The sequence below is a fragment of the Cyclospora cayetanensis genome, unplaced genomic scaffold (assembly GCF_002999335.1).
Source record: "Cyclospora cayetanensis isolate NF1_C8 unplaced genomic scaffold, CcayRef3 CcayRef3_contig_108, whole genome shotgun sequence".
Classification (NCBI taxonomy): Eukaryota; Apicomplexa; class Conoidasida; order Eucoccidiorida; family Eimeriidae; genus Cyclospora; species Cyclospora cayetanensis.
Genome location: NW_020312046.1, coordinates 32,670 through 58,172, shown reverse-complemented (window position 1 = coordinate 58,172; position 25,503 = coordinate 32,670). Strand labels below are relative to the sequence as shown.

General features: G+C 51.1%; 5 protein-coding genes across 5 annotated transcripts; 2 read left to right on the top strand and 3 right to left on the bottom strand.

The window, feature by feature from the left end:
• Nucleotides 1–1,076: 1,076 nt before the first annotated feature.
• On the top strand, nucleotides 1,077–2,390 carry LOC34619660 (autophagy protein 5). Its single transcript, XM_022732940.1, has one exon. It carries the CDS (start codon nucleotides 1,077–1,079, stop codon nucleotides 2,388–2,390), a length of 1,314 nt encoding a protein of 437 aa, XP_022590148.1.
• Nucleotides 2,391–2,671: 281 nt separating this feature from the next.
• Nucleotides 2,672–4,274, bottom strand: LOC113146520. Its single transcript, XM_026334076.1, has 3 exons — nucleotides 3,570–4,274; nucleotides 3,027–3,410; nucleotides 2,672–2,809 (listed from the first exon to the last, which is right to left on the bottom strand). The coding sequence occupies exons 1-3, from the start codon at nucleotides 4,272–4,274 to the stop codon at nucleotides 2,672–2,674; spliced, it is 1,227 nt and encodes a 408-aa protein (XP_026189861.1).
• A 457-nt stretch (nucleotides 4,275–4,731) lies between these two features.
• Nucleotides 4,732–10,263, bottom strand: LOC34619659. Its single transcript, XM_026334068.1, has 12 exons — nucleotides 9,888–10,263; nucleotides 9,626–9,702; nucleotides 9,348–9,383; nucleotides 8,518–8,913; nucleotides 7,910–8,038; nucleotides 7,497–7,694; nucleotides 6,869–6,934; nucleotides 6,592–6,727; nucleotides 6,341–6,426; nucleotides 5,968–6,063; nucleotides 5,784–5,864; nucleotides 4,732–5,031 (listed from the first exon to the last, which is right to left on the bottom strand). The coding sequence occupies exons 1-12, from the start codon at nucleotides 10,261–10,263 to the stop codon at nucleotides 4,732–4,734; spliced, it is 1,977 nt and encodes a 658-aa protein (XP_026189853.1).
• A 1,024-nt stretch (nucleotides 10,264–11,287) lies between these two features.
• LOC34619658 lies at nucleotides 11,288–13,911 on the top strand. The gene is made up of 7 exons (XM_026334059.1): nucleotides 11,288–11,509; nucleotides 11,817–11,886; nucleotides 12,079–12,170; nucleotides 12,447–12,545; nucleotides 13,058–13,168; nucleotides 13,461–13,529; nucleotides 13,699–13,911. The coding sequence occupies exons 1-7, from the start codon at nucleotides 11,288–11,290 to the stop codon at nucleotides 13,909–13,911; spliced, it is 876 nt and encodes a 291-aa protein (XP_026189844.1).
• A 3,283-nt stretch (nucleotides 13,912–17,194) lies between these two features.
• LOC34619657 lies at nucleotides 17,195–20,272 on the bottom strand. The gene is made up of 4 exons (XM_026334049.1): nucleotides 19,850–20,272; nucleotides 18,814–19,810; nucleotides 18,214–18,648; nucleotides 17,195–18,099 (listed from the first exon to the last, which is right to left on the bottom strand). Exons 1-4 carry the CDS (start codon nucleotides 20,270–20,272, stop codon nucleotides 17,195–17,197), a joined length of 2,760 nt encoding a protein of 919 aa, XP_026189834.1.
• Between the last annotated feature and the right edge of the window lie 5,231 nt (nucleotides 20,273–25,503).

The following is a 25,503-nucleotide window of genomic DNA, read 5'->3' as shown; positions in this document are numbered from 1 at the left end:
CTTCATCTGGAGATTACACCATAGCCTCCGACGGAATACGTGATGGGATATCCGTAGGGTGTATAGAGTTGCAATTTATTGATTTTAGATAAACATCACCCAATCCGCTGGTGCATGGGACTATCTGCTTGGTACGGAAAGGTTATGCGTCTCAAACAGAAAAAGGCTCATGCATTTCACTATTACTGACAAGTAACAGTGAAATTTGCGTCACACTTGGTACACATGCATGGCATTTGGAACAAACGCCAAGGACAGCCCTACACGGCTACCATTCTCACATGCGGTCTGGTCATGTTGAGGCAAATATCGAGGCATAATTAAAAATGTCATGCTGTACTAACTTGTTTATTAAGGGAATAATGCCTGCATTATGGGACATTCGTACGTCTTGATCCCTGATGGGATTGACGCGTCCGATGACGCCGCTACTCATATCCAACGCTTGCTCCATCTCTCAACCCCAAAGGAGGCAGATCGTGGCGGTCTCGTGAGTATTCCCCCAGACATATTTCAACTGCTGGTGGCTCCTAATGTGCATCACACACAGTGGTGTCAGCTAAAGTGAGTGCCGGAGTCGTAGTAAGGGGGATTTGTGGCCTCAGACGATAGCTCGTATTATTGTATTAGCGTACCTTTTTCTGTGGCTCCCCATTGTGCAGATCTTTTGCCTTCAGGTTTCGCTTCTTCTCCTGGTGCTTCTCGTTCTACTGATTCTGGTTGCCTGGGAAACATACGGGGGACTGCTTCGGGATTTTTATGATGCTCACGGCGCCCCCTTGGAATTTCGTTCATCCCCAAAGCGCCATTAACATATTTGTTACGGCTTTGTTTTACTCCTTTTCCACCTCGTAGGGCTAGTTTTGTTTCCAGCTCTCTTTCAGGGCCCCCCATGATGCCTTGTGAACTTTCTGTAGAGTCATCGCCAGCTGTTGCAGCTTAGGCAGAAAGCAGGAATCTTTGCCTTCCATTGTCGTACAGAGCGATTGCGCTAGGCTGGATCGCGTGACCTTCCTCGGCGGCGGGCGTCCTCGCGTTTGCACACATATGTTCTGGAGTTTTACTGGCTCGCATTCATGATGCTGGCATCCCAGCACGAGGCAGCCCCCGTTTCACCAGACACTAGATGTAAATCTGCCAGCGTGGACTTCGACGCCTCAGAGCGCCTTCAACTCATGCAGAGCGGCTTGCCCCTGTGCATTTTTTTGGAGTCTTCCGAGGTGGTGGCGATCAAACCGCCTGCTCCCCTATACATATTCGTCCCGCGCGTTTCCTACTTGCCAACGCTGATCGACAAGTGCCACGAGCACTTCAAACCGTATATTCAGCCGTCTTTTGGCCAGCCAACGTCGCCGTTCTTCGATTTCGGCGGAATCCCCATTGATTGGCGTCTACCGATAGGAATCGCCTTCGATATTTTGAGCTCGTTGAAAGGAGGGCTTTCAAAGGGCCCGGGGGTTTCTGAAATGCGGAACTCTCCAGCCGATACCGAGATCTCCGAGCTTGCGGCATGTGGCTGCGACGTGCAGCTTCCTTGGTGCCTAACTATTCATTTTCATGGTTCAGCGTCCAGCTATCTGGGTGGAGGGGCAACTAAAGTGTTCTCTTTTCAAGAATTTCTTGGTTGGGCAAGCTTCGAAAGCTTTTTCATGAACTCTCTCAAGCAGGCAACCTATATCATCAACGGCTCCGCGGTTCCGTTTCAGCGACTCCCCAAAGCAGTGGAGATGCAGCTGCTTACCGCATCTCGAACAGGGGCAATTGCGCAGTTTCTGGATAGTTGCCAGCAACTCCTACCAACTATCTCGCCGATGCATTACAAGCGTATCCCTGTGCGTTTGTATGTTTGTGGGCCACCCTGTTTCCAACTATCGCTAAGCTTCCCTTGCTTCAAGACAAATAAGGCATGTTCCCCAGCAACAACTTTGGACGATGGCCACTCCCTGCGTTCCAGCAGCGAGCGCTTGGACAGTGCTAGTGGGGTTTGTCGTGCTGGAAGCGCATCGTCCGCTACGTGTTCCGGTACTGGACCTGGATGGGATGCTTCTGAGGGAGATGCCAAAGCTCTTTCGACCCTCGGTGACTTGATGCATCATGTACTTCCCCAACTGTTTCCTAAGTTGACGCGGCTTAAGGAGTGTGCTGCACAAGGCTTGCTTAATAAGACCGACGAATGTCCGGAAGCCGTGGAAAACGACTGTATAGATACAATGCCGGTGAATTTGGAGCCTGGGTGCGAAATCGGGAGGAGATCATGTTATGTGGTTGTTCATGGCATACAGCCCCTTCTGCAAACACCGCTGTTTTGGCTGGCTACCACGGCCCCGCAGTTGGACATGTTCCTTTACATTGTAGTAATCGTTGAAGAGGCTCTAATGGGAGCTGCTTAGCCCAAATGTGCAAGCCATTAACTATATGGGTCATGCATATTCGTACACTGATGTTGATTGGGTGGTTTGAGTCGATGCCGGTACAAAGTGGCAATTCCTATGAATGTAAAATAAACCGACACCACCAGTGGAGTCATCTGCTGAGCGAACATTTCACTGAAGAGCGGGTTTTCGCCTTTCCCGCTGGGCCCGCGTATGGCTGTATAACTGCAAATCCTGAAACATTCTTTTGATAATTCAGAGGACTCCAGCAGGAATAGTTCCTGTTGCAGTCATTGCAGCTACTTGCTGTCGCTCAAGACAAAAGCAGGAAGGGCCACCAGCCCCTCGTTGTCAGTTGGGTAACCAAGCGCTGAACTCCTTCGCTTTCCTATATGAGCGGCGTGGCTAGCTGGATCAGAAACTTGTCGCTCCTCGCGCTGCACAAGAAAAACCATAAGCACCACACAAGATAAGTGGATCACCCGCTTGGGCACATTATCACTGCGAAGGGAAAAGGCAAATGGTGACTTCTGCCGTTACAGCTGCTTTTTTCACAACTGCATGCAAGTCTGAGTAAATAAGTCCTGTAAGGAGTAAGCCACGCGGTAGCTGAGCATGCTGCTGTACTCACAAAAAGACAACAACAGATCTCACCATTTTTTCTGCAAATTCCACCTGGGAAAATTGTGGTAAAGGAATGAGGTCGCCCCTATCGGGGGGTTTTGTAGGTTGTGTTGAGAATGCGGGGAGAGCCCTGGTGGACTTGTAGGACAAAGGATATGCGCTGACCAATCGTGAGTCGACTGTTTCGCCGCATCTCAAACACACAGCGTCTCCTCCAGCGATTTGGTACGCACAAGTGGGGTGCTGGGCGTATTGGGTGGGAGAGACGATGTCCATGTCGCAGTTGCAGGCCCGACTAATGGCTGTAAACAGCGTGTCGAGGCAGGGAAGCACCCATCTCTCACAAATTCCTCGGTTTCTTCCCATGAACGCACTTCTCCTTTTCTTCAGCTTTCCCTTGGCTGGTAGGTAGTACTGCAATTTGACAGGAGGCGCAGGACTATGAAGTAGTATTGGTGATCAATATGTCTGCAATACGGCACACGTCATCTTTGAGCATTGTATACAGTCCCGAGGCATGCATCTAAACATATGGACTGCGTCGGCGTCCAAATGACGCATGAAAAGACTTACCGTCGTCAGAGAGGGCTGGATTCCGGGTGGTTGGTGACTCCCATGCAGACTTGAACAATACTCGACTTCCTTTATGGGAAGCAGCACTTTCGAGGAAACTGAGGGCGGTAGGCGGTATCGAGTAACGGTCGTCTTCGCCGCATCATAAGCAGGCGTAATAATCCGATACTCCGAGGTTGTGGCACTTGGGAACGCCAGAGGACAGGGGGTGGAGAGGGGTGGCCCCTCCACACTTGATGTCCATGATGTGGCGTGAGTTGGAAACAAGTGGCTCTGTGAACTCTGTGCCCCTGCGCCTGTGTGTGCGCTTTTGACAAGTTTGGGAGCGCCGTAAATACTGGCTTGGGGGTCCAGAGAAGGGTGTGTCAAAGTTGTACGCACAGTATGGGACGAGCCCAACGCCGACAGTTGAGCTGTTACGGGGCCTGGAGGAGTGTAGCTGACATACCTGCCTCCCGACAGTGTGGCAGGAAGAGTTGCTGAGACCGGGCAGTTACTGGAGAGAAGAGGCGGGCCGAAGGGTGTATGCATTGCGGGCTGCTGAAGACGAGGCGTATCCACGAACTCTGCGGGGATACGCTTGCGTGCTTCTGGGCGCCCGCTTATTGCATCTTTCTGGTAAATTTTTGAAGCACAGCTCTTCTCACATCCATAGTCTGATGAAAGCCCAGCTTCTGCAGCAGTTCCCTTCGAGTCAGTTGCCATTGTAGCGCTCCGCTATCGGAGCACGGCAACACCCGACGGACGAAAGCGACACTGGCCAATAGTTGAGCCCGATGAACGTAGGCCTCTTGAATCGTCGCTGAATGTAGCTGCGATTCTAAGGTAGCTTCACCGCATTCTCATTTCTCCTCACGCACCTTCGTCAGTGTAGGCTGTACTGGGTGCTCTCGCGTGAGCGGAGCCCTGTTGTTGGCAGCAGCTCCTGATTTCAAATCATGCGAACCTGAATGCCTTCGTTATGGGACGGACACAAAAGTCAATTTAATTGGACTTTTGAATCGTGAGCTTGGGCCAGGCGCGCTTCAATGCATGGCAAACAGTGTCCGCCATGGGGCGATTTTGACCGCTAGCCAGGCGCCTCATGCAAGGCACACTTCGAAATGAACCAAACCGGCTTTTTCACAAGCCATTACCAAACAGAAGGAGTAAAGGAAAGCCATCAAAGTCTTTGCGAGCCAGTGGAAGGAGCATGAGCACCGTGCACATTGGGGGCCCTGTCTACTGCCAGAAGATTTGATGCTGCCATGCGTAGCTGCTCGACCATTCCCCAGATCACCTTGTATCCCCGAAGCTCTGACTCTATCCTATTGGGTGACAAAGTCTGTCTGCTCATGTCTGAGCGTGTTGTTAATCGCGTGCGTTTTGTTGCAAACACCGCGTATTGCCAGGAGCGCGATAGCCTAGGATCGTCTTCGCCTGAAAACTCTGCAAAACAGCGAGTAAGAAGTACTGGACGCAACTGTTACCACAGGAGTGCAATACAATGCGAAATATAGAGTCAGCAAATGACAGAATGCGTTGACTCGAATATAGTGTAGATAATTGGATCCGCGGCGGTGGTGGCAGTCGAGAAAAAACTATGTTCTTGCGCTAGTTTTTATGAGGGACCCATCAGGTAAACTCTAGGGACTTCCTCTGAGATAAGCCTCTCAGAGTTGTCTGTAGCAGTCACTCTCAAAGGCTATCAAAGAAAGCGGGCCCCAAATGCCACGACGAGCAACTCAATCGTAAGGGATATCAAGACCAAAGTGAGTGCAACCAACTTTCCTGGGTTCCACTTACTTATGGTAAGGCATTTCGCACACCATGCCTCCATTTGATTACTTCCTCGATGTGCGCCTTCTTAGGAAGCCTTGTGCACCAGCGCAGGAAGGGCGCTCCGTTAGAATCGGCTGACCCCTCTCGATAATTGTTCCTCCTATTTCATGATTGCACCTCCGTTACCTGCCTTGCCTGTGTAAAAGTAAAGGCACGGTTTCAGTCGACGATGGTACAAAAAGGCATTGTTTGTCTACAACCACAGCCGATGCGAGAGGTCCAAATGCCAGTCAACTCCAGTTGCCAGCCTGCATTCATTTGTATTACGTACTACGGGAATGCTTGGAGCAGTTGGCACACCTAAACTAGCATACTTTAGCATTGCCTTCTAATGTTTCCTAGCTGTCTCATCCTGTAATCGTATCCACGTGATGTTCCGGTTCGTTCTCCTACCTTCGGCGCACCTTGGGTTAAGATCATACGACACGATGCAGGACCACTACAGTCCACGTCGAGAGCGCCATTTGACCGCGACTAGGGATCCGGCGGTATTTGCCCACCCCACATCTATGATTGGTTTTGTTATATTTGGGCTCAACAGCTAGCTCTAAACAGAATCTATCAAAACGCCAGACACCTGATGCACATCCCATTTCCCCATAAACTCAGCGTCTGAACCATGAGCCAAGACCTTTTGCTTCCAAACCAGCGTCACCGTACTATATCCTACTGCCTACATTAAAGAGTCCCCTCTGTATTCGACCTGAATTTACATGGTAATTTCCTTTTGCTTGCCTTTCCTCTAGAGATTCTAGCGCTCAAACATAACAAAGCGTAGAGTGGGTGAAGCGCATTTTCGCTCAAATCGCGCTATATCTGTCCTCTTAGACAGAAATGGCACCGCAGTCCACCCAACGGTTATGGTAAACGCACTGTACTGGTGGCCCACCATGCGACAACCTATTTTCCACTTCCAGTACAGCAAGCGGGAATCGGGCTCCTCAAATTACGCGGAGCTCCTGCCAACCTTTGTTCTCCGTGTAGAAGTGCTCCTGAGCGAATTCGCGTCCGTACGCTACTGCAAGAAGAGGAAGTCCTGCGCAGTCAAGAACTCGCAAAAGAGGATTTAATGCGGTAAACCGAATAACATGGTCTGTTATAATGTGTGCCGGTTTGCAAGGCAAGTGCACACCGTGCGACCCTCAAAAATAATGTTCACGTGGGTTGCAAATACACAGCAACCAAGGCCACAGTAACTTACCCAGTAACATGCAGGCCCAGAATATTGCATTTGCCAGGCAGCGGTTGTGAGCGTAGTATCGGCCCAAGGCAACAAGCGGTATTTGAAACAACATCAAAAGTAGCAGGTAAAACCGGATAAACCGAAAGCAAACAGCCTGCAGCCGCAAGGGCGGAATACGCAGAGCCCTGATTTAATTCTTCTTCTCTGTATCGGTCTAACCACATCAACCAGCACCTACAGGAGCACTCTCAGGCATGCAGTCAGCGGCGTCGTGGTGTTGGTGTCTGTGGCTCACCACTATCATTTCATGAAGAAGCGCAGAAAACAAAAATGTGGCGACAACGGCGCTTTGTTGACTAAACTGAGAAAGCGAATTGGAGCAAAGATGCACGCAAGAAAAATGTCGCAAGTTGTGCGATGGTCACCATGGCACCGCCCCATGCCGCTTCATATTCCTGATATCCTGCGATGCCAACGGACTCGCGGCTATTCTCGATCCAAAAAAAATGTAGCTCTCAGCCTCTTGATGCGTGACGCATGACAAAGATCGTCATTTTTGCGGCTTACTCGGTACTTTTGTCGGGTTTCCATGTAGACGTGCCTCAGTAGGAACTTGTGCACTGGGCGGTTCCACTTGCGGGAGTACTCATCCCAGTTCGTGCTGTTCCACCAGTCCTGCACTCGCCATACGCGCGCCGCAGTGTAGCGAGTTGCATTGCTCACCATTCAAAGTGTTCTCGGGGCCGCCTGTGGGCGGTCCCGAGGGCGAGCTGTTTATCACTCCGGAAGCGGGAATTGCGCAACACGAGCATCACACACAGCCTAGTACTGGATGTTCGGCTGTGGTTTGTTCTGTGAATACACAGACTATACTGGAAGGACGCTCCCGTCAGCAGAAAACGCAATTGTGTCAGCCAACTCACATGGTAGAAATCACGGTTCCCAAAGTTGGTGACCTCAGCGAGGAGGTTGCAGATGCACTCGAAGAGGATAAAGAAGATCAACAGGTCCAAGAAGAGAAACGGAAAAATCAAGTTTGACATGGCTTCCATCAGAGACACCGAGGGTGAGCGGCTAATGGTTGGAATTAGGTACGAAGTGCATGCCAAGTACATCACCGTCTGAAAAGGCAAGCAGGAACCGCAACAAGCCATGTACGAAGGGACAACACGAAGCCGGCCACAAACCTGGAGGCATCCGGTACATTCAGCGGCAATCGATGTTTGACCATCAAATTGCGTGTCGCACAGACTTGTCCATACTCAGGGTGATGCCTCGAGGCTACTACTCCGTCAGCAGGGCCTCTATAAGCCCTAACCGGGTTCGTTTAACTCACCATTGCGCTGACAAGAGACACAAGTTTCCACACGAAATAAGCTGGACGGAAGCCGTTCCCCCGAGGAAAATAGGGCTCATACACTAGGGAGGGAACCACCATGTAGTAGCAGAAGTTTCGGAGATTAACCTGCATACCGCAAACAAAGGCGACAAACAAGCAAGCGAAAATCACGAAACGCAACGCTTTTAAACAGGGGGAAAGGCTATTTCGTCAAATTACTTAATTGAGCAGCAGCCAACGCCAAGCGCACATTTTGTGGATAGTACACGCAAGCGTCCGGCGTATCTTTCTTGAGGTAAAACTCAAGGTTGATCTCCGTATACGAATGCATCTGCGGGAAAACGTGCAACAATTCGATTCGTCTTTCAAACTATACATGACGATCTTGAAAAAAATGACAGGTTCCACCGCTTTATACCAAAGCAGCAAAAAGCGAATCCTAGCACGACAAAGTTTCGCAAGGTTGCAACTTCTTCAGCCGCAAATTAATGCCTTCAAAGGGCTTGTTGTGCTCCATTTATCGGTATATCAGGGATACATGTGAACAATGTAAACATATTCTATCTGGCTAAATGGGTAATTCACACCTCATGCGCGTAGTTCACCTCACCTTCATGAAGTTGCAGACTGCAGCAACCTGCACGAACGCAGCTGGAATTATCGGCCACCTGCACACGGAAAGCAGCCACGCAAATGCTTGGCTCAATGGAAGTATTCGTGCTAGGGCAGCGGGCCAAACAATGACACACTGTGGAGTTCGAGCCACCTAGAAAGGCTCCTTGTGGTTTATAGTCTTCTGCGCTTCCAAGGGCGGAAGGAAATAGGAAAAGTGGAATATCAAAAGCGCATGGTCGGCTGATGAGAGGGGTGAACCTCACTTGTTGTACAAGCAGTGGCCGACCGCATAAGCGATTGTCGTGAATTGTGTCAGATGCTGCAGTACGAACAGTGTGCGTCTTCCAATATAACCCTTCATGAGAAAAAAGTGGAGGCCAAAGGCCCTGATAAGAGCATGCAATCGCACAACACGAGCGGAATGCTTGCAAATGCTCGTGTAGGGCAGATTTAGACAACCTATGCCCGAGACTGAAGTGCGAGGACTCGAGCCGGTAGCTAAGAGGCGACCGATGGGGAAGCGGACGGCAGGATAATGCAAAAAGGCGACAGGGATCGTAAAAGAGTAAACAGAGAGGGTGTCTGAGTTGTGAAGGAGTCTTGGCCCATGCACAGACAGACAAGGCTGTTTTGCCAACTCCTGCTGCAGCTTACGTCAGCGACCACACGGTAAGCTTGAACCACATGAACATCTGAACACACCGCCACATACAGCATACGCGCTTCAAATTAATCTTTCCCCATGAAGGCTATCGTCTAGCACATCAGATCCATTGCTCGATGGACGTCAGGCGAGGACAGCAGCCTGTCAACTGGTTACCAAATAGAAGAAGTCGTAGAACATGGCGACTGCTAGCTGCGCAGACCACCACATAGCAAATCTTATTTATACGCATGCTTCGGGAAACCTTCCCTCGCACTCCTTGGGAATCCCTGAAGCCAGCGTCAGGAGAAGAATCTGCAATGCTGCAGTAACCTCCGAGAAGAATCTCCAGTATCGTATGCACAGATGCGAGAAAGCTATACATCTATGAAAGACAGAGGCATTGAGAGCATTGAACATGAAACACCTTTTGGCTAGACTGCTCTAGGCCTTACCGACGGATCCACGAATTCCCCCTTCTCATACCACCGCATAATGGGATTGGCCACAAGATAGAAGCCGGAACAGATGACTGGAATCGCAAACAGTGTTGTGAAGAGATAATGCGATTTGCCGATTATGTACTCAAGGGGTAAGTCGCAAATCCTGGGGTGTCGGATTTCTTTGGCAGGAGGGCTACAGCCCTCATCTATTTGAATTTGAAGTGTTTCAGAACGCATTAAAAAAGATATAGAGGGGCCAAGTACAATCACTTACATAATAGCGTTGCAAATCCTCTGTACGGAGACCTCGCCAACTCGGAATGGGGGTCAAAAAAATCAAGTTTTGAGGGAGTACAGCAGCCTTCCGCCTGTGCTTGTCTGTTAATATCGGACTGGGAAGGACTCACGGGCCGTGAGTCACCCAGGTCTGGACAATGGTCCGATTGCCCTTGACTATCATTACACAGTGGTGGCGCAGCTGCATTTGCTGAGCTGCCGAAGCAGGATAAGGGCGCTCGGCGATTTGTGGAGCAGGCAGATGAAGCGGGTCGGTCTGTTGCAGCAAGCACATCCTCCGAAGGGCTTACGCTCTCAGAGCTCCTCGGGGCCGCTACAGCGCAGCCTGATGCGGAGGCAGTTCTGTTCTTCATGTGCGCGGCTTCACCTTCGAGGATCCGTAGCCACGGAAAGACAACACTGTTCCATCGGAGTCTACGGCTTAGACAGCGCTCACCCCGTGTACTACACCACTTTAACAAACTAAAACTTGAAAAAGCTTAGACAGACACGCGAGTTAGCACCAATTCGTTAACTACAGTTCAGGGTAACAATGTAGGAATCTGCATGGAGTGTGTTTAAAAAACTCGTCCAATAGCATCCGAAGTTTTTACATATATATCAATGATAGTGTATGCGCTCATTCCTCTGGTCAATAGTGTTAGAAAAGTCCACCATACTGTGGAGAACCGGAATTTGTACTGCTGATGCCACCGCATGCACGACACGCTGCAGTACCTCCGTGCTAGGAAATGCAGATAGTTGTTATCAATGCTGGTACCGCCAACATTGATGTCCATTCGTCCCCTTTTGATGCTTTCTACTATTAAATCCAAGGATCTACACAGCACCCCCTTATCGAGAGTTCCTTGCGCAAATACCAACAGCCGAAGCCGCACCGGCGACGACCGAGGCCAGGCAACGGTTTTTCCAATAGACTCGGCGCGCTGCATATTTTCTCAGATGATTAACAAAAAAATAGTACGCAATCTCAACGAATTACTACTGTGAGCAGCTTTTAGGCTTATAGATACCGTGGAGGTATGCGGCAACGTAGAAAGAGAGGAGCTGTACACTCGTATGGGTGGTGCTGCATCTGCAGTTATTCCTTTGAGAATCTACTCGGGCTATCTTAGAGCCCACATACAGCTTTTCTTAGAGCTAGTCGATGCAGGAAAAAATTTGCCGAGTTGTTTTCCCTCACATCGGGATTTCACGTCTTTGCTTCAGCCGGCCCTCACAACTGAAGTATGTTAATTCATAGAAACATAACCTTTTCTCTGTATGCTCTAGTCTTCACCAGCAATTGTTAGTCTCAGGTGAGGCCTACTGTGTGCACCCTGATTTTAAAAAACACACCTGCTAGACTCGGGGGAACCTGCAGCTTCCTTTCAAATTATGTGTAGCCAGAGAGATGATTCAGAGCTTTATGAATGCCACAATAAACACAATGGATCTGCTACAGGAGAGGAAGGCGTCAGCAAGGTAAAATTGTCTGCTACAGCTGACCCTTGTGCGCAACGTCAGCAACGGAAAATGAAGACCATACCCGCTGAACCCAAAGAACTAGAGAATCAAAAGACCTGCCTTGATATTATCCGTGATAGCTTTGCTGCAAGGGTATTCGTGTTCCCTACTTCCTAGCCATCCTGTAAAGACCTTAACCGAAGCATAAGTCACCAGGACGGATGTGGCTTACTTGCTCATATATTTTGGCCATAAATTTTTGTTACAGAAGCGCTACCTCTGGGAGCACGTAAAAGAAAATGTTCATCTGAATACATTAGATCCTTAGCATAGAGAAGCGCTTCTTGGTGCAGCTACCGAGGCATAATAACGCAAATGCCATACCGGTAACTACCGTGCGATATTAGGGTTAAAAGAATCATCCACCCACACCAATTGAAAGCATGTGTGGCCTCTGCAGCCCATTAGCGTGCGAATCCTCATCGTCCTGACTTTGGACCAATCGAACCCCAACTTTGAGACAGTCGAAGGTCAGGCTCTTGTGGCAAGGGTAGACGGTCACAGCACCACTGACACTATCACTACACTTCATTCACACAACCCTCTGTTATTTTGATTTAGACACTTGCTGGGTGTACCTCTGATCAATGTCCCTGCGTGCATGCTGATTTATCCGTGCAATTCCAACTCAATCCGGGTGTTGCTTTGGCGTGCTCTTTCAGAAGGTCTTCAATTGCGAGCAGATGAGTCTCCGAAGGAGGCAATAACCGGCATAGGAATGTTTGTGGCCCACTTCGCAGTTCTTCTGCTCGAAGTCCTTCCTACACAATTATTTTTGTCCAATGGGCCTGCCGATCATGTGTTGTATCGTCGGCAATGCTTCACTGCAGACATTGAAAGGCATACGCACTGCTAACTAAAGATGGCGTGCATTTAAACATATGCAGCAGCACAAGCATACCTGTGCATACACGCACACGTGCCTGCATGCATACTTCCGGATACATAATTTGCATAAGACCGCACAGCTATGTGGAAGAAGACGATTCACGGTTTCCAAAGTTTGAAGCGCTTTTGATGTGGCGTTCAGGGGGCTTACCGTCCAGTAATGGACTGTGTCCGTTGGCTGGACCAGCTGGAGGCAACACGACAGATTTTGGATGGCACAGTGATATTTTTCTCGGATTATGTAAGACCTCCACTACTCTAAGATCTAGGGCTGATTAGATCTTATACAGCTCTCATGCTTGAATGTTCATTCGGTCCAGGCCGCGGTATATTTAGCGTAGCAATGCCATGCCTATTTCCACCAGCAACCATCGGACAACAGAGACAGTAATCGAGCACCACACCAATAAATTACCTTACAGTTCCATATTGAGAAACGTACAAAAAGGTCAAAAATTCTCAAGGCCATACAACGATTGACCTTGCTAAGATAGGACCCGTACGTGACTCTTATGGAAACTTAAAGTTGCTATCCGCAACATTGTTGAATGGTTTGATCAACAGTTCTGGACTTATCCAAAAAGACAGGTCCATGCGTGCTAGCATAGGTGTTACATATATAAATGCATGTATTTGTGTATGCACGTGCGTATGCATGGACGCACGCACACAACGGCACCGTGAATCTGCCAACATGTTTCTTCATTGTCATTGCGCAGAAGGGAGTGATATTATCTTTCGTGGCTGCTTCAGCGAACGTATAAATTGATGCCCAGTTACTGGAGCTTCAGGCCAAAAGACTTCCTGGACATGCGATTCGACGAAGGTGATATTGAACTGACTGAGGAAGCGGTTGCGCAACAGGTAGCTAGCACCAAGGGCCCGTGTAATACCTCTTAGTTCAAGCCTAACCACACCGAGATACGTGCATATATATATAAAGCAGCAAAAACCAGGTCAAATGCGTCAAATGCCTTTTGAAATGCGCTTCGATCTACAATACCAAGCGTAATGTATACAAAGCTCCCCTTGACTTCACAAGAATTTCTACTGGATAATCCAGCTGAAAGCAGCTCCACTAGCAATACAACTGTAAATCACAGCGAGAAGAGAATATGCTCCGTAAGGTGGCTGTTGGCTGATCAATGTGTTAAAGGCCACCAGTCTTTATGAAAAAATGGTGCTTTTGATACACGAACTGCGATCCACAAATCTGGAGGCAAGAGTAAGCAGAGGCCTTCTGGATACCCCTAGTACAAGTCAGTGCGTTTGCCGAAAGCTGAACTGACATTTGCGTAGCTCCGCCATCCTCGTTCATACACTCCCACCCTTATTGAAAAGTCTTACGCTGGAAGAACCCATGCGATTTGCGTTTTAAATGCTCTGACTCCCAGCTGGATCCTACTGGGCTCCTTGCCAAGGAGTTTGTGAAGTTTGCGCCTGACCCCCGAGTTGTTCATGCCCTGTTGAGCGCATCTATCACCAAGAATTTGCTGTTTTCGCTGGGAGGTAAGGAAGAGTTGGCTTGTTGTGTGGAGGCCGTTCTCTTGGTGTTATTCTCTTCTGAACTTCCGAAGGTTCTTCTTTATAGTTATACATCGGACTAACTCCTCATCTAACTTGATTCTAAAGGTCCCCAATAAAATTCGCACTAACCCCATAGATTTCCAAGATGCGTACAATTCTGTTTCTTGTGAAAGGGGCCATAGCAAAGCTCATTCAACTGCAGCTCTCCAGTGGGCCATTTTGACTTAGGAACAGGGGTTTTTGTGCTTAAGCGTTGCAGAGTTCAAAGCGTACTTCCTCGACGATTTTCTTGCCACTCTCCCAAGAGACATGTGCATTTGAGGACGCGTACCCCGTGGGTGCATTTCTTGTGAGGGAGCAAATTTTCTTTGTCGCTATGTCTGTATACAAGAATGCAAGTTTTACCGGCTATTGTGTTCCATTCCGTATTTGCCCATCTTGGACTCCCACATTTCAGCGGGATACCGCCGTTGAATGCGATGGGCTTGAAAAGGTGGATAGCAGCATCAGTGCCAACAAACGCCTCGGGACAAACAGAGGCGGAATTTTTCTTGTTGACTGAATTGCATACAATCTCGAGGTTTGAAGATTGCTCTCTTCCGATAAGACTCTCTCTTATAAAGAGCTTAAATAAATCGAGATCTGATGCATGTTTGTGAGAAAAAGCTGCACGCACTGGACGCAGAGAGAGAGATAGAGAGAGAGACAGACCCCCTGGGTTCCTCTGCTTACGGGGACCGGGAGCCTTCTCCCTTGTACACTACCGCACGAACCCTTCATTTGGCCAGAATTATTGCCTAAACAACGAAAGTAGACCTTTATCCTATTTTATTCTATCGTTCTGTACCGGCGTCAGGCTTGTGTACCCGGGGTGTGCAATCACACGACAGGTCACCGAGTCTATTCTGGTCACCGCAGACGAGTCATTGATCTGCAGTAACGCATCTGCCCGCCACAATGGCACTGAACTTGTGTCATTTTCACGTTCCGCAGCCCATTATTCTTGAGTATTCCCTTTAACCGTTGATTTGCACAGAATCAGGCTTCCTCTTCTCCCTATATCCTGCGTTCGCCAACACTGTGCTCGTTCATGATGACGCGCCTTTTCGCCCTTCTCATCGCTTGCTTCGGGTTTGCACAGTCCGCGCCGACGGAGCCTAGTGCACCTCCAGCTCCGATAACTGATGAAGCGGTGGAACCCGAAATCTCCCCACGGTTGTTCTTCGCCATGGACACCATTCTTTATCCGCTTTTCCTGGAAAAAAGAGGCCCAGTTTTGGACCCAGGATACTAAGGCTTCCTTTTCACAATTAACGTGTATCCTTCTAAAGCACATTCCACCTCTAGCCACCAACACCGACCAACCAAGGGTTTAAGGAAGAAGGTTTTCTTTGCGGTTCCGCCGTCAGGTTAGTCATTGGGCATTCCGTAGCCGATGGAGGGCTTCCGCAGAGAGTGTGGGGGGCACCTGAAGGCGATATACCACGCAGATCCCTTTGTATATGCAGGGTGAGCGCATAAGGCGTGTAACAGGTCTACTGGCCAATCGGGCTATCCCGCCTCGTGTGCAGCGGCTGCTCGGAAGGCTTTTTCCTAAACAGACGCAAAGCATGCAGGTCACTTGTTTACTCCGCAGGCGCATATAGCTTGAGCCTACCAAGAGGCAAAATTAGCATTTGTAGTCGACATGGTGTACTTGGAGTAGGTTCTTTCGGTCAAACGCGCTTGGTGTTGAAAGCTTTCACTTAGAAGGCAGCAGGCTGTAGCACAGGATTCTGGACTCTTTTAGAGGGTTCAGTTCCTATGTTTTTCTTCACGCCCTTAGAGGTTGTTAGCGCTCCTCCCACCTTGCATACTAGGGCCTAGGCGGGCACCACACCAGCAGGTAACACCCACATCATTGCTCTAGAGTGCGCAGCACAATCTTGTTTTCGTTATATCTTCTGCATTGCTCTAGTCCTGCCTCATGCTCTAGATTTGCCTTGTGCTCTAGAAGGACCACCTCGAACTACGGCTGGTATACAGGCCGCGCAAAGTCACACACACTCATCCCCGTAGCTAACAAATAGACAGCTGATTTATTCCGATTTTTACCCGAGGCGCCTAGCCAACTAGAACAAAGCAAGAGAGTAATATGGCGGACAAGCCAAACAAACTCGTCGAGTAGCGTGCAGTTCGCTGCAGAGGCCTCCTCTGCGGCACTGAAGTACGCCGCCGAAAACGGAGCTGCTGAGATGGCAGCAGTGAGAATACCTGTGTGAGTCCTTTTATATATTTTATATTGGGACCACCCTTCCAATGACATTCAAAATCATTGGCGTGTCGCGCTGAAAGACAGCCCCTGAGAGTCGGAATACCAGTAGCAACCACACGCCGGACAAATGGGGCGAGAAGGGTCCTGAAGGCCTCGCAGCCAATTAACACATGAGTATACATATAGATGATTTAGATACGACCTGGGGACACCTAGACACACGGACTCTGTTGCTTGCCGATGGCCGTGCAAACCGTCAGCACCTGTGAAAAGGCAGCATCCGTGCTCCCAGCAGCACCCCTCCCCGTGAACGAAAAACTGTCTTTCCGAAGAGTATTCAACAGTATCAACTCGCAGACCCACTCCCCCCTCCGCATCTCGATTTGCGTCAAATTTAGGCCATCGTCGGCCGTGCTTCCTCTAAACCTAAGTATTTTCTCCCGAAGAACATTATTCGTCAACACCACGCCGCGGATCTGTCCCCAAATTTGCTCTTCCATCGCGTTTTGGGGGCCCGCACAGCACATTGTTTTCCCTTCACTGTCGCCTGTGTGACTCTTCTCCCCATCACGCCTAAGCTTAGTAGGTTCATGAGGAGAGCAGATAACCTGCATCACTGTGTACAGGACGGGAGGTGACCATATATGGTCCATCGTCCATTTGCGGTAAAGATGTTTGCTTCCACTTGCAGTGGCGTCTTCGTCAAGCCGAACCATTCGGGCGGCACCATCACGGCAGCACCCTAAGCCCAAATGCTACTTCACTACTGCCACAAATCCCTCGGCAAGGAAAAATTGCACCCCGTGGCAGGTTCCCACATCCTCGTGTTGTCACTTGCCACACGGCATCGTCTACTAGACAAACGCAGCCGACACCACCACCACCCTTCGGCAAAGCGAACACCGATGCCGGGGGTCATACAGTCCCTGTGAAAAAGACCAGAGTATGCAGAATCTTCATTAGCATCATCTCCGTAATATGGACGAAGCATCAAATACCAAGAACAAATAAAAGAAGACGAAAAGAAAGGTCTTCCGCCATTGTCAGCGAAGCCTCGCGGTGTCGACGCACTTTGTTCGCTGCAGCTATCTTGGCCATCAGTTCATTGGCTACAGGTTCCCCGACGCGAGTCCTTCCGCCGGTGGCAGCGGCTGCCACAAAGAGGAGAGCAGCAGCAGCCTCTCCCCCCCAAGGGAGTCGGGTGTGGTGCAAGCAGAAGACGAGGACGTGCCGGAGCAGCAGGAAGAGGCAGCTGCAGAGTCATAGCCATCGAGAGGAGACTCTGGCGCTGAGCAGCTTATAGCGGACTGCTTGCTGAGGTCCCCCTTGCACCTTGATGTCTCCACTCCCTGCGACGCTGGCGTCTTACGTGCGCTGCTGCTCGTCTCTGTCAACGCTGCCTCCGAGGAAACACTTCCCACGGGCCGTCTGGCAGCCAACAGCTCCAAAGCGGAAACCTTTTGCTCCAAGTCCTTAAGGATCGACACCTGAGAGGCAGTAACTCCTGAGTCAGCCGCCGCACCCTGCTGCGATAGCGTCGGCTTCTCAAGGGCTGTTTCCGCGCCGAGTCGCAGAAGGAGCTGCTGGTTCAACAGAGACTGACTGTCCAGCTTGCCTGGGAGAAGGCCAAGCACAGAACCCGCCGATCCTAGGAGACCCTCTGAGGTATGGGCAGGCGTCTGCTCTTCAGCTCCTGCTCCTGCTGCTGCTGCTGCTGCTCTTGCTACGGTTCCCGAACCCTCGCGCGGCGGCGCATTCTTGCTCAAACTCTGCGTCAGCTCCATGATTTGACGCTGGACTGCCAGCAGCTCGATGACCTGCAGATATTGCGCTGCAATGGTGTAGTTCGTCGTCAGCAACTGGAGGCTCAGCTGGGAGCCTGCGGCCCCTTCTCCCGGTGCAGCGGAGACGGCAGCGCCTGCGGCTTCGCCGCTTTTTGCATGCTCCCTCCGAGGCACCTGAGCACTGAAAGGTGGTGGCAAGTGGTGGAGAGCCTTGCTAGACACAGCAACAGCTGGGGAGCTCAGGCTGTCGCTAGCCACACCCACCGGAACCTTCGGCCTGCGGAAGCACTTCCGCTGTTGTGCTTGCTGCTGCTGCTGCTGCCCGCCGAACCCCGTGCTGTTGCTGCTGCCGCCAGCGTTGCCGCCGCTCAAGCACGACGCTCTGTGCGGCTGTCTCGCCACGTCGGCTGTCGTCTCTTCGTACGACGACCCAGGAAGCTCGGCGGAGAAGTACACACGCCCTCGCGGACTCGCCAGCGCCTCATCAACGGGCGTGTGCTGATGCCGCTGCTGCTGCTGCTGCTCCAGCCTCCTGCCCTGAGGCTCCTGCTGCAGCAAGGCTCTGAGATCGCGCAGCTCGCCCTGCTCCAAGGGACTCCCCAGGGAGCCGCCCAAGGCACCTCCCAGAAGAGAGAGCTGCAGGCTGTCGTCTGCGCCGTCTCGGTGCGCAAGGGAACCCCAGTCCCACAGCGTGTCGAGGATATCGCCTCCTCGGCTGGCTTGCCCGACGCCGCAAGGCGCAGAGGAGACTCCAGATGCTCCTTCTCCCCCCACGAAGCCTAGGCCTCCCGCTGCAGACGCCGTCGCATGCCCCTCCGCAGCCGCAAGAAGGAGCGACCGCTGCAAGTCTGCCCCCCCGTCCCGCCTTCCGAAGGCAGCAGCAGCCGCCGCGGCGAGCACTTCGTGCTGCTGCTGAAGCTCCTGCTGCTGCTGGGAAGTCGCGCCAGCACCCCCCGAGCTGCAACCACCCCAGTTAAAAAGGCCGCTGGACGCCGCTGCAAGATCCGCGGCAGCCGAGGAGGCCCCTGTCGCTGCCAATGCAGTCAAATTCGAAACGCTGGCTGCTACCCGGCCCTTCTTTGGGGGGGGCGGAGCGGGAAGCCTGAGGGGTTCGCCCAGCGTCTCGTAATCGCGTAAATACGCAGGACTGTTGCGTCGCGTCCGCTTAGGTCTAGAAGAGAGAAACTGCCCCACATCGTCGCCGCTAATGTACGAAGGAGGCTTCCGACTTCGTTTGCGGTCCCCCTGAAGCAAACGACTGCTTCCTGGTGCTGCAGCATCCTCGCCAGCTGCCTCAGCGCCCTCCGCTCCCTTGCCACCGGTCGCCGCTTGTGCGCTTTGCTGCTGTTGCTGCTGCTGTTGCTGAGTCGATACACCCGCACCAGCAGCACGTGTTGGGCGCCGCTTCCTGTGGGAGCCCCCACCGGCAGCATCGCTGCCATACTCCTCAGAGCACTTGACTGCAAAGTCGAAAACCCCCAAAAGATGCGCCAAATGAAACAACTCGATAACCGTGGCGTACGGCATTCTGCTGAAGACGATGCGGTGTCGCGACAGCTCCTCATCCCACTTGGCAGGATTCGCATGGTAAGCCTTCCTCAACCGACGCAGCAAGATCTGCCTTCCCTCAGCTCCTAGAGGCATCCGAAACCCCTTGCACCACTGCAGCCGCTGCCCTGAGGCTCCTGGTCGCACGTGCGACTCTATACGCTCCACTACAGCATCCAGGGGATGCCAGTCGCCGCTTCTGTCGGTTGCACGACGCACGGGGGCTCCCCCAGCGGGAGATCCCTCGCTCTTCGCTGCTAGACTCCTCATATTCTCAGCAATGGTGATGTGCGATTCTGGCAAGACGGAGGGATCTGACGATTGACTGGCTTCATTTCCTGCAGCCCCCTCCTTCGGAGGCGGCGACTGCGTGTCCTCTTCCGCTTCTGCTCCCTCTGATGCCTGCTGGAGGTGCTCCTCATGAGGAGGCACTGCATGTGCCTGGGGATCTTCAGACTGCGCCTGTTCAAGAGGAGGCTGAGGCTCGGGCTGGCGCGAGGCAGCTCCTCCTTCCTTTGCCAGAACCTCCGACTTCACGGACTCCACGGAGGAGGCTGCGGAGGCGACAGGCAAGGCTGCTTCCTTGACGCACTGCGCGTCGAACGCATATTCTGCTTTCTCGCTGGTGGTGTTGAAGGCGGAGTCTTTCGTGTTCAGGGAAGCAGAGGCAGCAGCAGCAGCGGCAGCATCAACCGCGCAGCCCTCGTCTTTGTGGACCGTTTCCAGTTGGGGATACGGTTGCTGCTGGTGCCACTTTCTTGACTCTTTAGGTGTCTCGGCATTGAGGAGCAGTGGTGACACATCGCTTGCCAAGAGCGCAGCCAGCGAAGGCAGAGCAGGGGCTGAGCTGGACATGGTCGCCTGTGGGATCAGGGTGACGTAGTTCCTGGAGAAGCGTCCAAAAACGGCCAAAAAAGAGAAAAAGGAAAAGCAACAGACACCACGAAGGGAACCGATCCCCAAGCCAGCTAGCCGTCAAAGGGGCGCCTCTGCTGCCGCTGCTGCTCCTGCGCTGGCGTGTCCGCCTTTAGGAATGGGCGCTTGCCGAAGAAGACCATTAAATAAAATCGTGCGGAACGTGTCTGTACCCAAAAGTAGAAAGGATACTCCTCCAGAGACGGCCTATAGCCAGAGGTCGTGGGGAGCGTTGCCGCTGGCTGTGTTCGGACGTATGTATTTGGGGAGCTTTCGAATGTCTGCTGCTGCAAGGTAAGTAAAACGAAGATGAAGGTGTCCAGAAGGAGAAAAGCGCCTCAAACACCCCAGGATACCCGCTGCAGCGCCTCTCAGGAGCCACGCTGACCAAGAAGCGGAACCGAGAGCAAAGAGCAAGGGGCAGAAGCGCATATGCAGCAAATGTCGTTCTCGTTTCCAGTCCTGAGGCTCCAGAAGGCCCTAATACGCAAAAAGGAGCAGAAGAAAGAGGAGGAAAGCGCAGCGGAGTCCGCAGAGAAACAGCGTGTCTGTGTATATGGCCAGTCTCGATGCTCAAGGGAGCAGCCGATCCCTGTGCAGTCCTGCACAAAATATACAACGCCAAACCCTGAGCCTTCAAATCCTCTTCACACACCCCAAATGCCTTACGGTACTTGGACGCTGCTCACAGACAATCAGCAACAACTGCTTTAAACGAAGTGCCGCAACAGAGCACTGCAGCAGCAGCAGCGCACGCGGCGGGGAGCCTCATTGGCTGCACCGGTGCTCCCTCATTGCTGCAAGCTGCTCTGCTGTCTCCCCGATCCGCTGAACGCGAAGCATCCGATCTCCTTTTAATAATTTTGAGCGTTTTCTTCATTATCCATGCTCAATCGTAGCAAAGAATGCGCGCCGACGCAGCACAGCCCGTCAATCCATCAACTCCGCCGGATACATGGGCAGTACGAGGACTCAGCTACGCAAACTCCCATCCAGTTGCAGGAGAAGGCGCCTTATAGGCCTGTCTCTGTAGCCCCACACGTTTCTTGCATCCCTTGTTCGAGTTGTCTAGCCGATTTTTCGTGGATGCAGGCACCAACAGAGGGCCATTGTACTGCGAACAGCGGCCGTACTGCCCAGGTGCCGAAGGAGCATAAAAGCGAGAAAAAAGTGCTCGATCCGCAAGAATACGCGAAGAGATGCGTGCAGATCCAGAAATACCGGATTTCTTGTTGACACTGCGACACTGAGGTCCCCCCATCGCCCCCCCCACCAGGGGAGTAGTCAGTCGCACCCTCGTAACGGCTGCAGTACAATAGCACACGGTCCGAAGGAGCAGCGATTGGACAGTTGCCTGTAGACTAATTGCGTTGATTTGCGGTCAAACGAAGCGTGATTTGCAGGCTTCGGCTTATTTCAATGACAGACGTCGATTAGCAGGGGACTAAGTGCCAGGTTGATTTCCTGTGCGCGATTATCGAGTTTTGTGCACCAAGCTGCACTGTGTACTCGAACGCTTGTGAATGTCTGTAGTGCTCTAAGGAGGCAGCTACTTCAATATTCTCCATTTTACTGCTGTCTGGGGAAGCTAAACTTTGTGAAGAGGGGCCAACGCGAGTGGACTGGTAACGGTATCGCTCCATTGAAGGTCCGTAGGGGGGAGACATTGAAATGCAGACTCTTTACAAATTTCATTGAATGCTGTTGAGTGGTTCTCAGAAATACCTCGTCTTTTTCCCTCCCGCGCCCCTCAGAAATTCGATATGCGGGGGAATAGACAGCTAGGATGCGCGTAGCTGATCCCTCGAGCCACTCTGAGCATGCACAGCAAGTTGCGCCTGGAATGCAGTGTGCAAATGCACTAAGCTGATTTTTCTTGTCCCGAGACAACGCTACTCTGCAGTATGCTTCATATACGAGCAAACAAACCAGTTACGCGATTTGCATTTAAAAATATACTTAGGTATTACTGGCCGAGTAGACACTGTCTAAGTGTGACTTGGCCTGGCACATCACTCGCCCCTTATTTCAAACACACCTTCGTATTCCATGTCTGTACGTCGAGCCAGCTGCATGCAGAAAAGTGGATAAGTTACCGCATATTTGTCACTTTCAACAGGGCGGAAACGCAAAAACAGTGCAAATGAGGAAAGCAAATGTGTGCATAAACCAGCAAAGTGAAATTCACCGAAACAAAGCCAGACGGGCTAGCCAGAAAGGAGGAGAACCGAACCAGCAGGATAGTCGCGGCGCGATGCCCCGCCGTCGTCAAAGAGTTAAAATAAGTGCATCCTCTGCTACGAGAAACCAGAAAACAAGTAAATTGTCTGGAAGAAAACAAAGTGCACACTAGTTCAGAAGTGCCTTCGCGCGTTATAGAGCAATGCTTGCATGGAAATTCAGCCGGTGCGTGCAGCATAGTTAATTGTGAAGCCCCAAAACAGGCATCAGGAAGAATAATATAAACAGCTTACCTGAGAGTGCCCGCGCATAATTCTGGGTGTAGAGAATTCCTTAACCACATTAGCCAAAAACTTCCGGAACAATACCAAGGGCTAAAGGCGGCTCTTTCAGGCAACGCACGTAAAGAAGAAGGACAATTATCATGAAACGTGCGAAATGCCATTGCAAGGAATACCGTACATGGCAATTGTCCTAATTGAACAGGACCACATATTCTCTCGTATGGAACGAAGCCCACGACTGCTCCACCATCAAACAGTGAGCACCACGTTCCCAACAGCCTTTTAGTAGAAAGTCGTGTCTAGTGTGTCCTCGACCCTCGAGAGTCTCAGGATCCACCAAATTGACTCCCCGTAAATCCTACACCTCCACACGGGTCATTTGTCACCATCGCAAAGTCCGCGAATAGGTCCAGGTGTTTCGCAACCTTCTTTGGAGACTCTCCAGCTTTACCCGCATCAATAGAGTAGGGACGAACAGTGGTTCTTGGCAGAGTGGCAAATCGTCCCACGTACCGGACCACGACTTGGTCTGGTCACGTGTTGGACCCCGTGTAGGCTGCCTATCCACCAATATCAGACCTGTGGGCTTAGAAAAACAGCCAACTAGCGCTTTGAAGAGGCATGTGCTCTTCGCTCTTGAGCTTTGTGCATACAGTCCCGTGCACTAGCTAGCTGCTCTCAGAATCCTTTCACTGCTAAGTGTGTCTACTGATCTCGGACTATTAGGTTCAGGCCTGAATTTCAGAGGGTCCTTGAGTGCGAACCAGTGATATTGAAGAAGAGCAGGTAGACGAGTGTACTGTTCTATGATTAGCCTACTTAGCTCAAGGAAGAAAACAAGTCAAGCAGGTGGGTAGTTGTGAACATAGAGTAGCAAATAGTGCAGCAGTGTGCGGTTGGTGCGGTTTCTCTGTAAAGGTCTTATGGTGGTTCGTTGTGTTCATATTATGGTGAATGCGTAGGCCGGTCTTGAAGGCGTGCAATAAAACACTAGCGAACTTCGGATACTTGTCCCCAATGATACTCCTGGGTAAGTTGTGAACCTTCAGACATTAGTTTAAAATAAGTGAGAGAACTTCCCAAGCCGTCACAAGTAGAGCTGTAGCAAGGGATGAAAAGGGCGAAGCTGCTGACTCTTTTGGCAACGACGCAGATGCTATCCTGAACCTTTACCTCCAGAAGGCCAACCAGGCCTTGCATGGTCAGATCAGTCCAAACCCTTTCAGAAACGGGGAGGCTTTGCTCAAGGCCTGGCTTAGAAAAGTTGCGTAGCTTTATGGCAACACATCGTATGCTCCTTCGCCGTGAGTAGCATCCCACGCCACCTAAAGCACGGTGAGAACTTTCCACTCTGGTGTGAATTTCATCAAGGCCCAGAAGAGCACGTTCAGATGCTTTGTGGAAAACGAAACAACGGAGTGAAGTAGGAATATGCAAGTGGCTGAGACCGCAAATTTTCGGCAAGCGTCGAGAGACATGCGCGTTAATAGCACACGATTTACGCAGTTTCGATATCAACCATGAATTATCACATACAAGAATAGTTCCGTCACGCAGTAGTGAAGCGCTGGGGCATCGCCACAAAGACCACGTCGGTGACGTCTTTCCTAGAGTTCACATGTAAAAGTCGGACTGGAGGCATCTAAGCCCGCAAGCAACTGTTGGCGTATGAATGTCACGAAAATCCTTCTCAAGCTAGATTAAGAACTGAAGACCGGTCTAAGAGGTTGGTTTCGGCGAAACGCAAAGAACCGCCTAAAAGAACTTATTTTTGAAGAACCCGTAGCTTGTTGAGAAAGATTGGCACCTATTTCTACATCGCTAGCGTCGGGTGCTAGAAATAATGGACACTGATACGCGAGCAGCGCTCTTACCGGAGGAGTTGGTTGGTGGCCACTAAGTGTCACTGCTCCTGCCTGAGCCTCCTCTGACCAGCTTACAGATTTACAGACTGCATTTTAACTAGAACGATGAAAGGAACAACGGTGTGGACAAATCCAGTAATCGAATTCCGATTGCAAAAGATTAAAGGCCGTAGAATTGGAAGCCTCCTTGGTAGCGCGCAAGGCTAAAGCCGCGCCTTGAATGCTTATATATTGGCCCGATCTGGCTCATTTCCTGTGTCAAAAACACAAAGTCCCTGGAACACAATCGTTATCAAGAAAGATGATTACTTGATTGCCTTCGCATGCCACTGCTTACCCCTAACGCCTTAAGCAGACACCGCCGGTGGCGTTGGTGATCTTGAGCATCTTGGCTTAACACTTAGACGCTATCCATTTAGAATGCTGTCCACCCCTCCCTGATGCCCTTGAAAAGATCTCGACTAACATGCTACCTCAGCTCAGGTGGGTCAGTCCATTGCACTTTAACTGGGGTGCTTACCGGACCGGGTGGCATACAAGCACTCTCATGCTTTCAACCCTGAGGCTTACTTAGGGATTAGCTCAATACGGTGCACTGGACGTCGAGCAGGTGGTCAGACTGCTGGCAGCTCGTCATTATTTAGCACATCCCGCAAGCTCCAATTTTAGAGTTGCCGATCCTGCTGTTTCTTGACCAAACAAATTTAATGAAAATCTTTGATAACGAATTAGCTGAAAAGCCAGGAAAACGATATGCATCCTCAGAACCGTCTTCTCGTACCCCGCTGCTGAGCGGTCCCCATAGAGTCTCCGCCTCAACTTGTTGAGGGAGTGATTCTAT

Excerpts from the sequence above, each read along its gene's own strand:
- LOC34619660 (XM_022732940.1), top strand. The coding sequence starts at position 1,077 with ATGATGCTGGCATCCCAGCACGAGGCAGCCCCCGTTTCACCAGACACT.
- LOC113146520 (XM_026334076.1), bottom strand. The coding sequence starts at position 4,274 with ATGGCAACTGACTCGAAGGGAACTGCTGCAGAAGCTGGGCTTTCATCA. Across the intron at positions 3,411-3,569 it reads TCCAGCCCTCTCTGACGACG|TACTACCTACCAGCCAAGGG; the intron begins GTAAGTCTTTTC and ends GTCAAATTGCAG. Across the intron at positions 2,810-3,026 it reads TGGAATTTGCAGAAAAAATG|CGCGAGGAGCGACAAGTTTC; the intron begins GTGAGATCTGTT and ends TTTCTTGTGCAG.
- LOC34619659 (XM_026334068.1), bottom strand. The coding sequence starts at position 10,263 with ATGAAGAACAGAACTGCCTCCGCATCAGGCTGCGCTGTAGCGGCCCCG. Across the intron at positions 7,695-7,909 it reads TGTCTCTTGTCAGCGCAATG|ACGGTGATGTACTTGGCATG; the intron begins GTGAGTTAAACG and ends TTGCCTTTTCAG. Across the intron at positions 6,427-6,591 it reads CTGGGCCTGCATGTTACTGG|GACTTCCTCTTCTTGCAGTA; the intron begins GTAAGTTACTGT and ends TTGACTGCGCAG.
- LOC34619658 (XM_026334059.1), top strand. The coding sequence starts at position 11,288 with ATGTGTAGCCAGAGAGATGATTCAGAGCTTTATGAATGCCACAATAAA. Across the intron at positions 12,171-12,446 it reads TCGCAGTTCTTCTGCTCGAA|GGGGCTTACCGTCCAGTAAT; the intron begins GTCCTTCCTACA and ends TGTGGCGTTCAG. Across the intron at positions 13,169-13,460 it reads AGGAAGCGGTTGCGCAACAG|GCCACCAGTCTTTATGAAAA; the intron begins GTAGCTAGCACC and ends AATGTGTTAAAG.
- LOC34619657 (XM_026334049.1), bottom strand. The coding sequence starts at position 20,272 with ATGTCCAGCTCAGCCCCTGCTCTGCCTTCGCTGGCTGCGCTCTTGGCA. Across the intron at positions 19,811-19,849 it reads AAGATCCCCAGGCACATGCA|GGAGCAGAAGCGGAAGAGGA; the intron begins GTGCCTCCTCAT and ends CAGGCATCAGAG. Across the intron at positions 18,649-18,813 it reads TTGCAGCTCGGGGGGTGCTG|GCTTCGTGGGGGGAGAAGGA; the intron begins GCGCGACTTCCC and ends CGGGAGGCCTAG.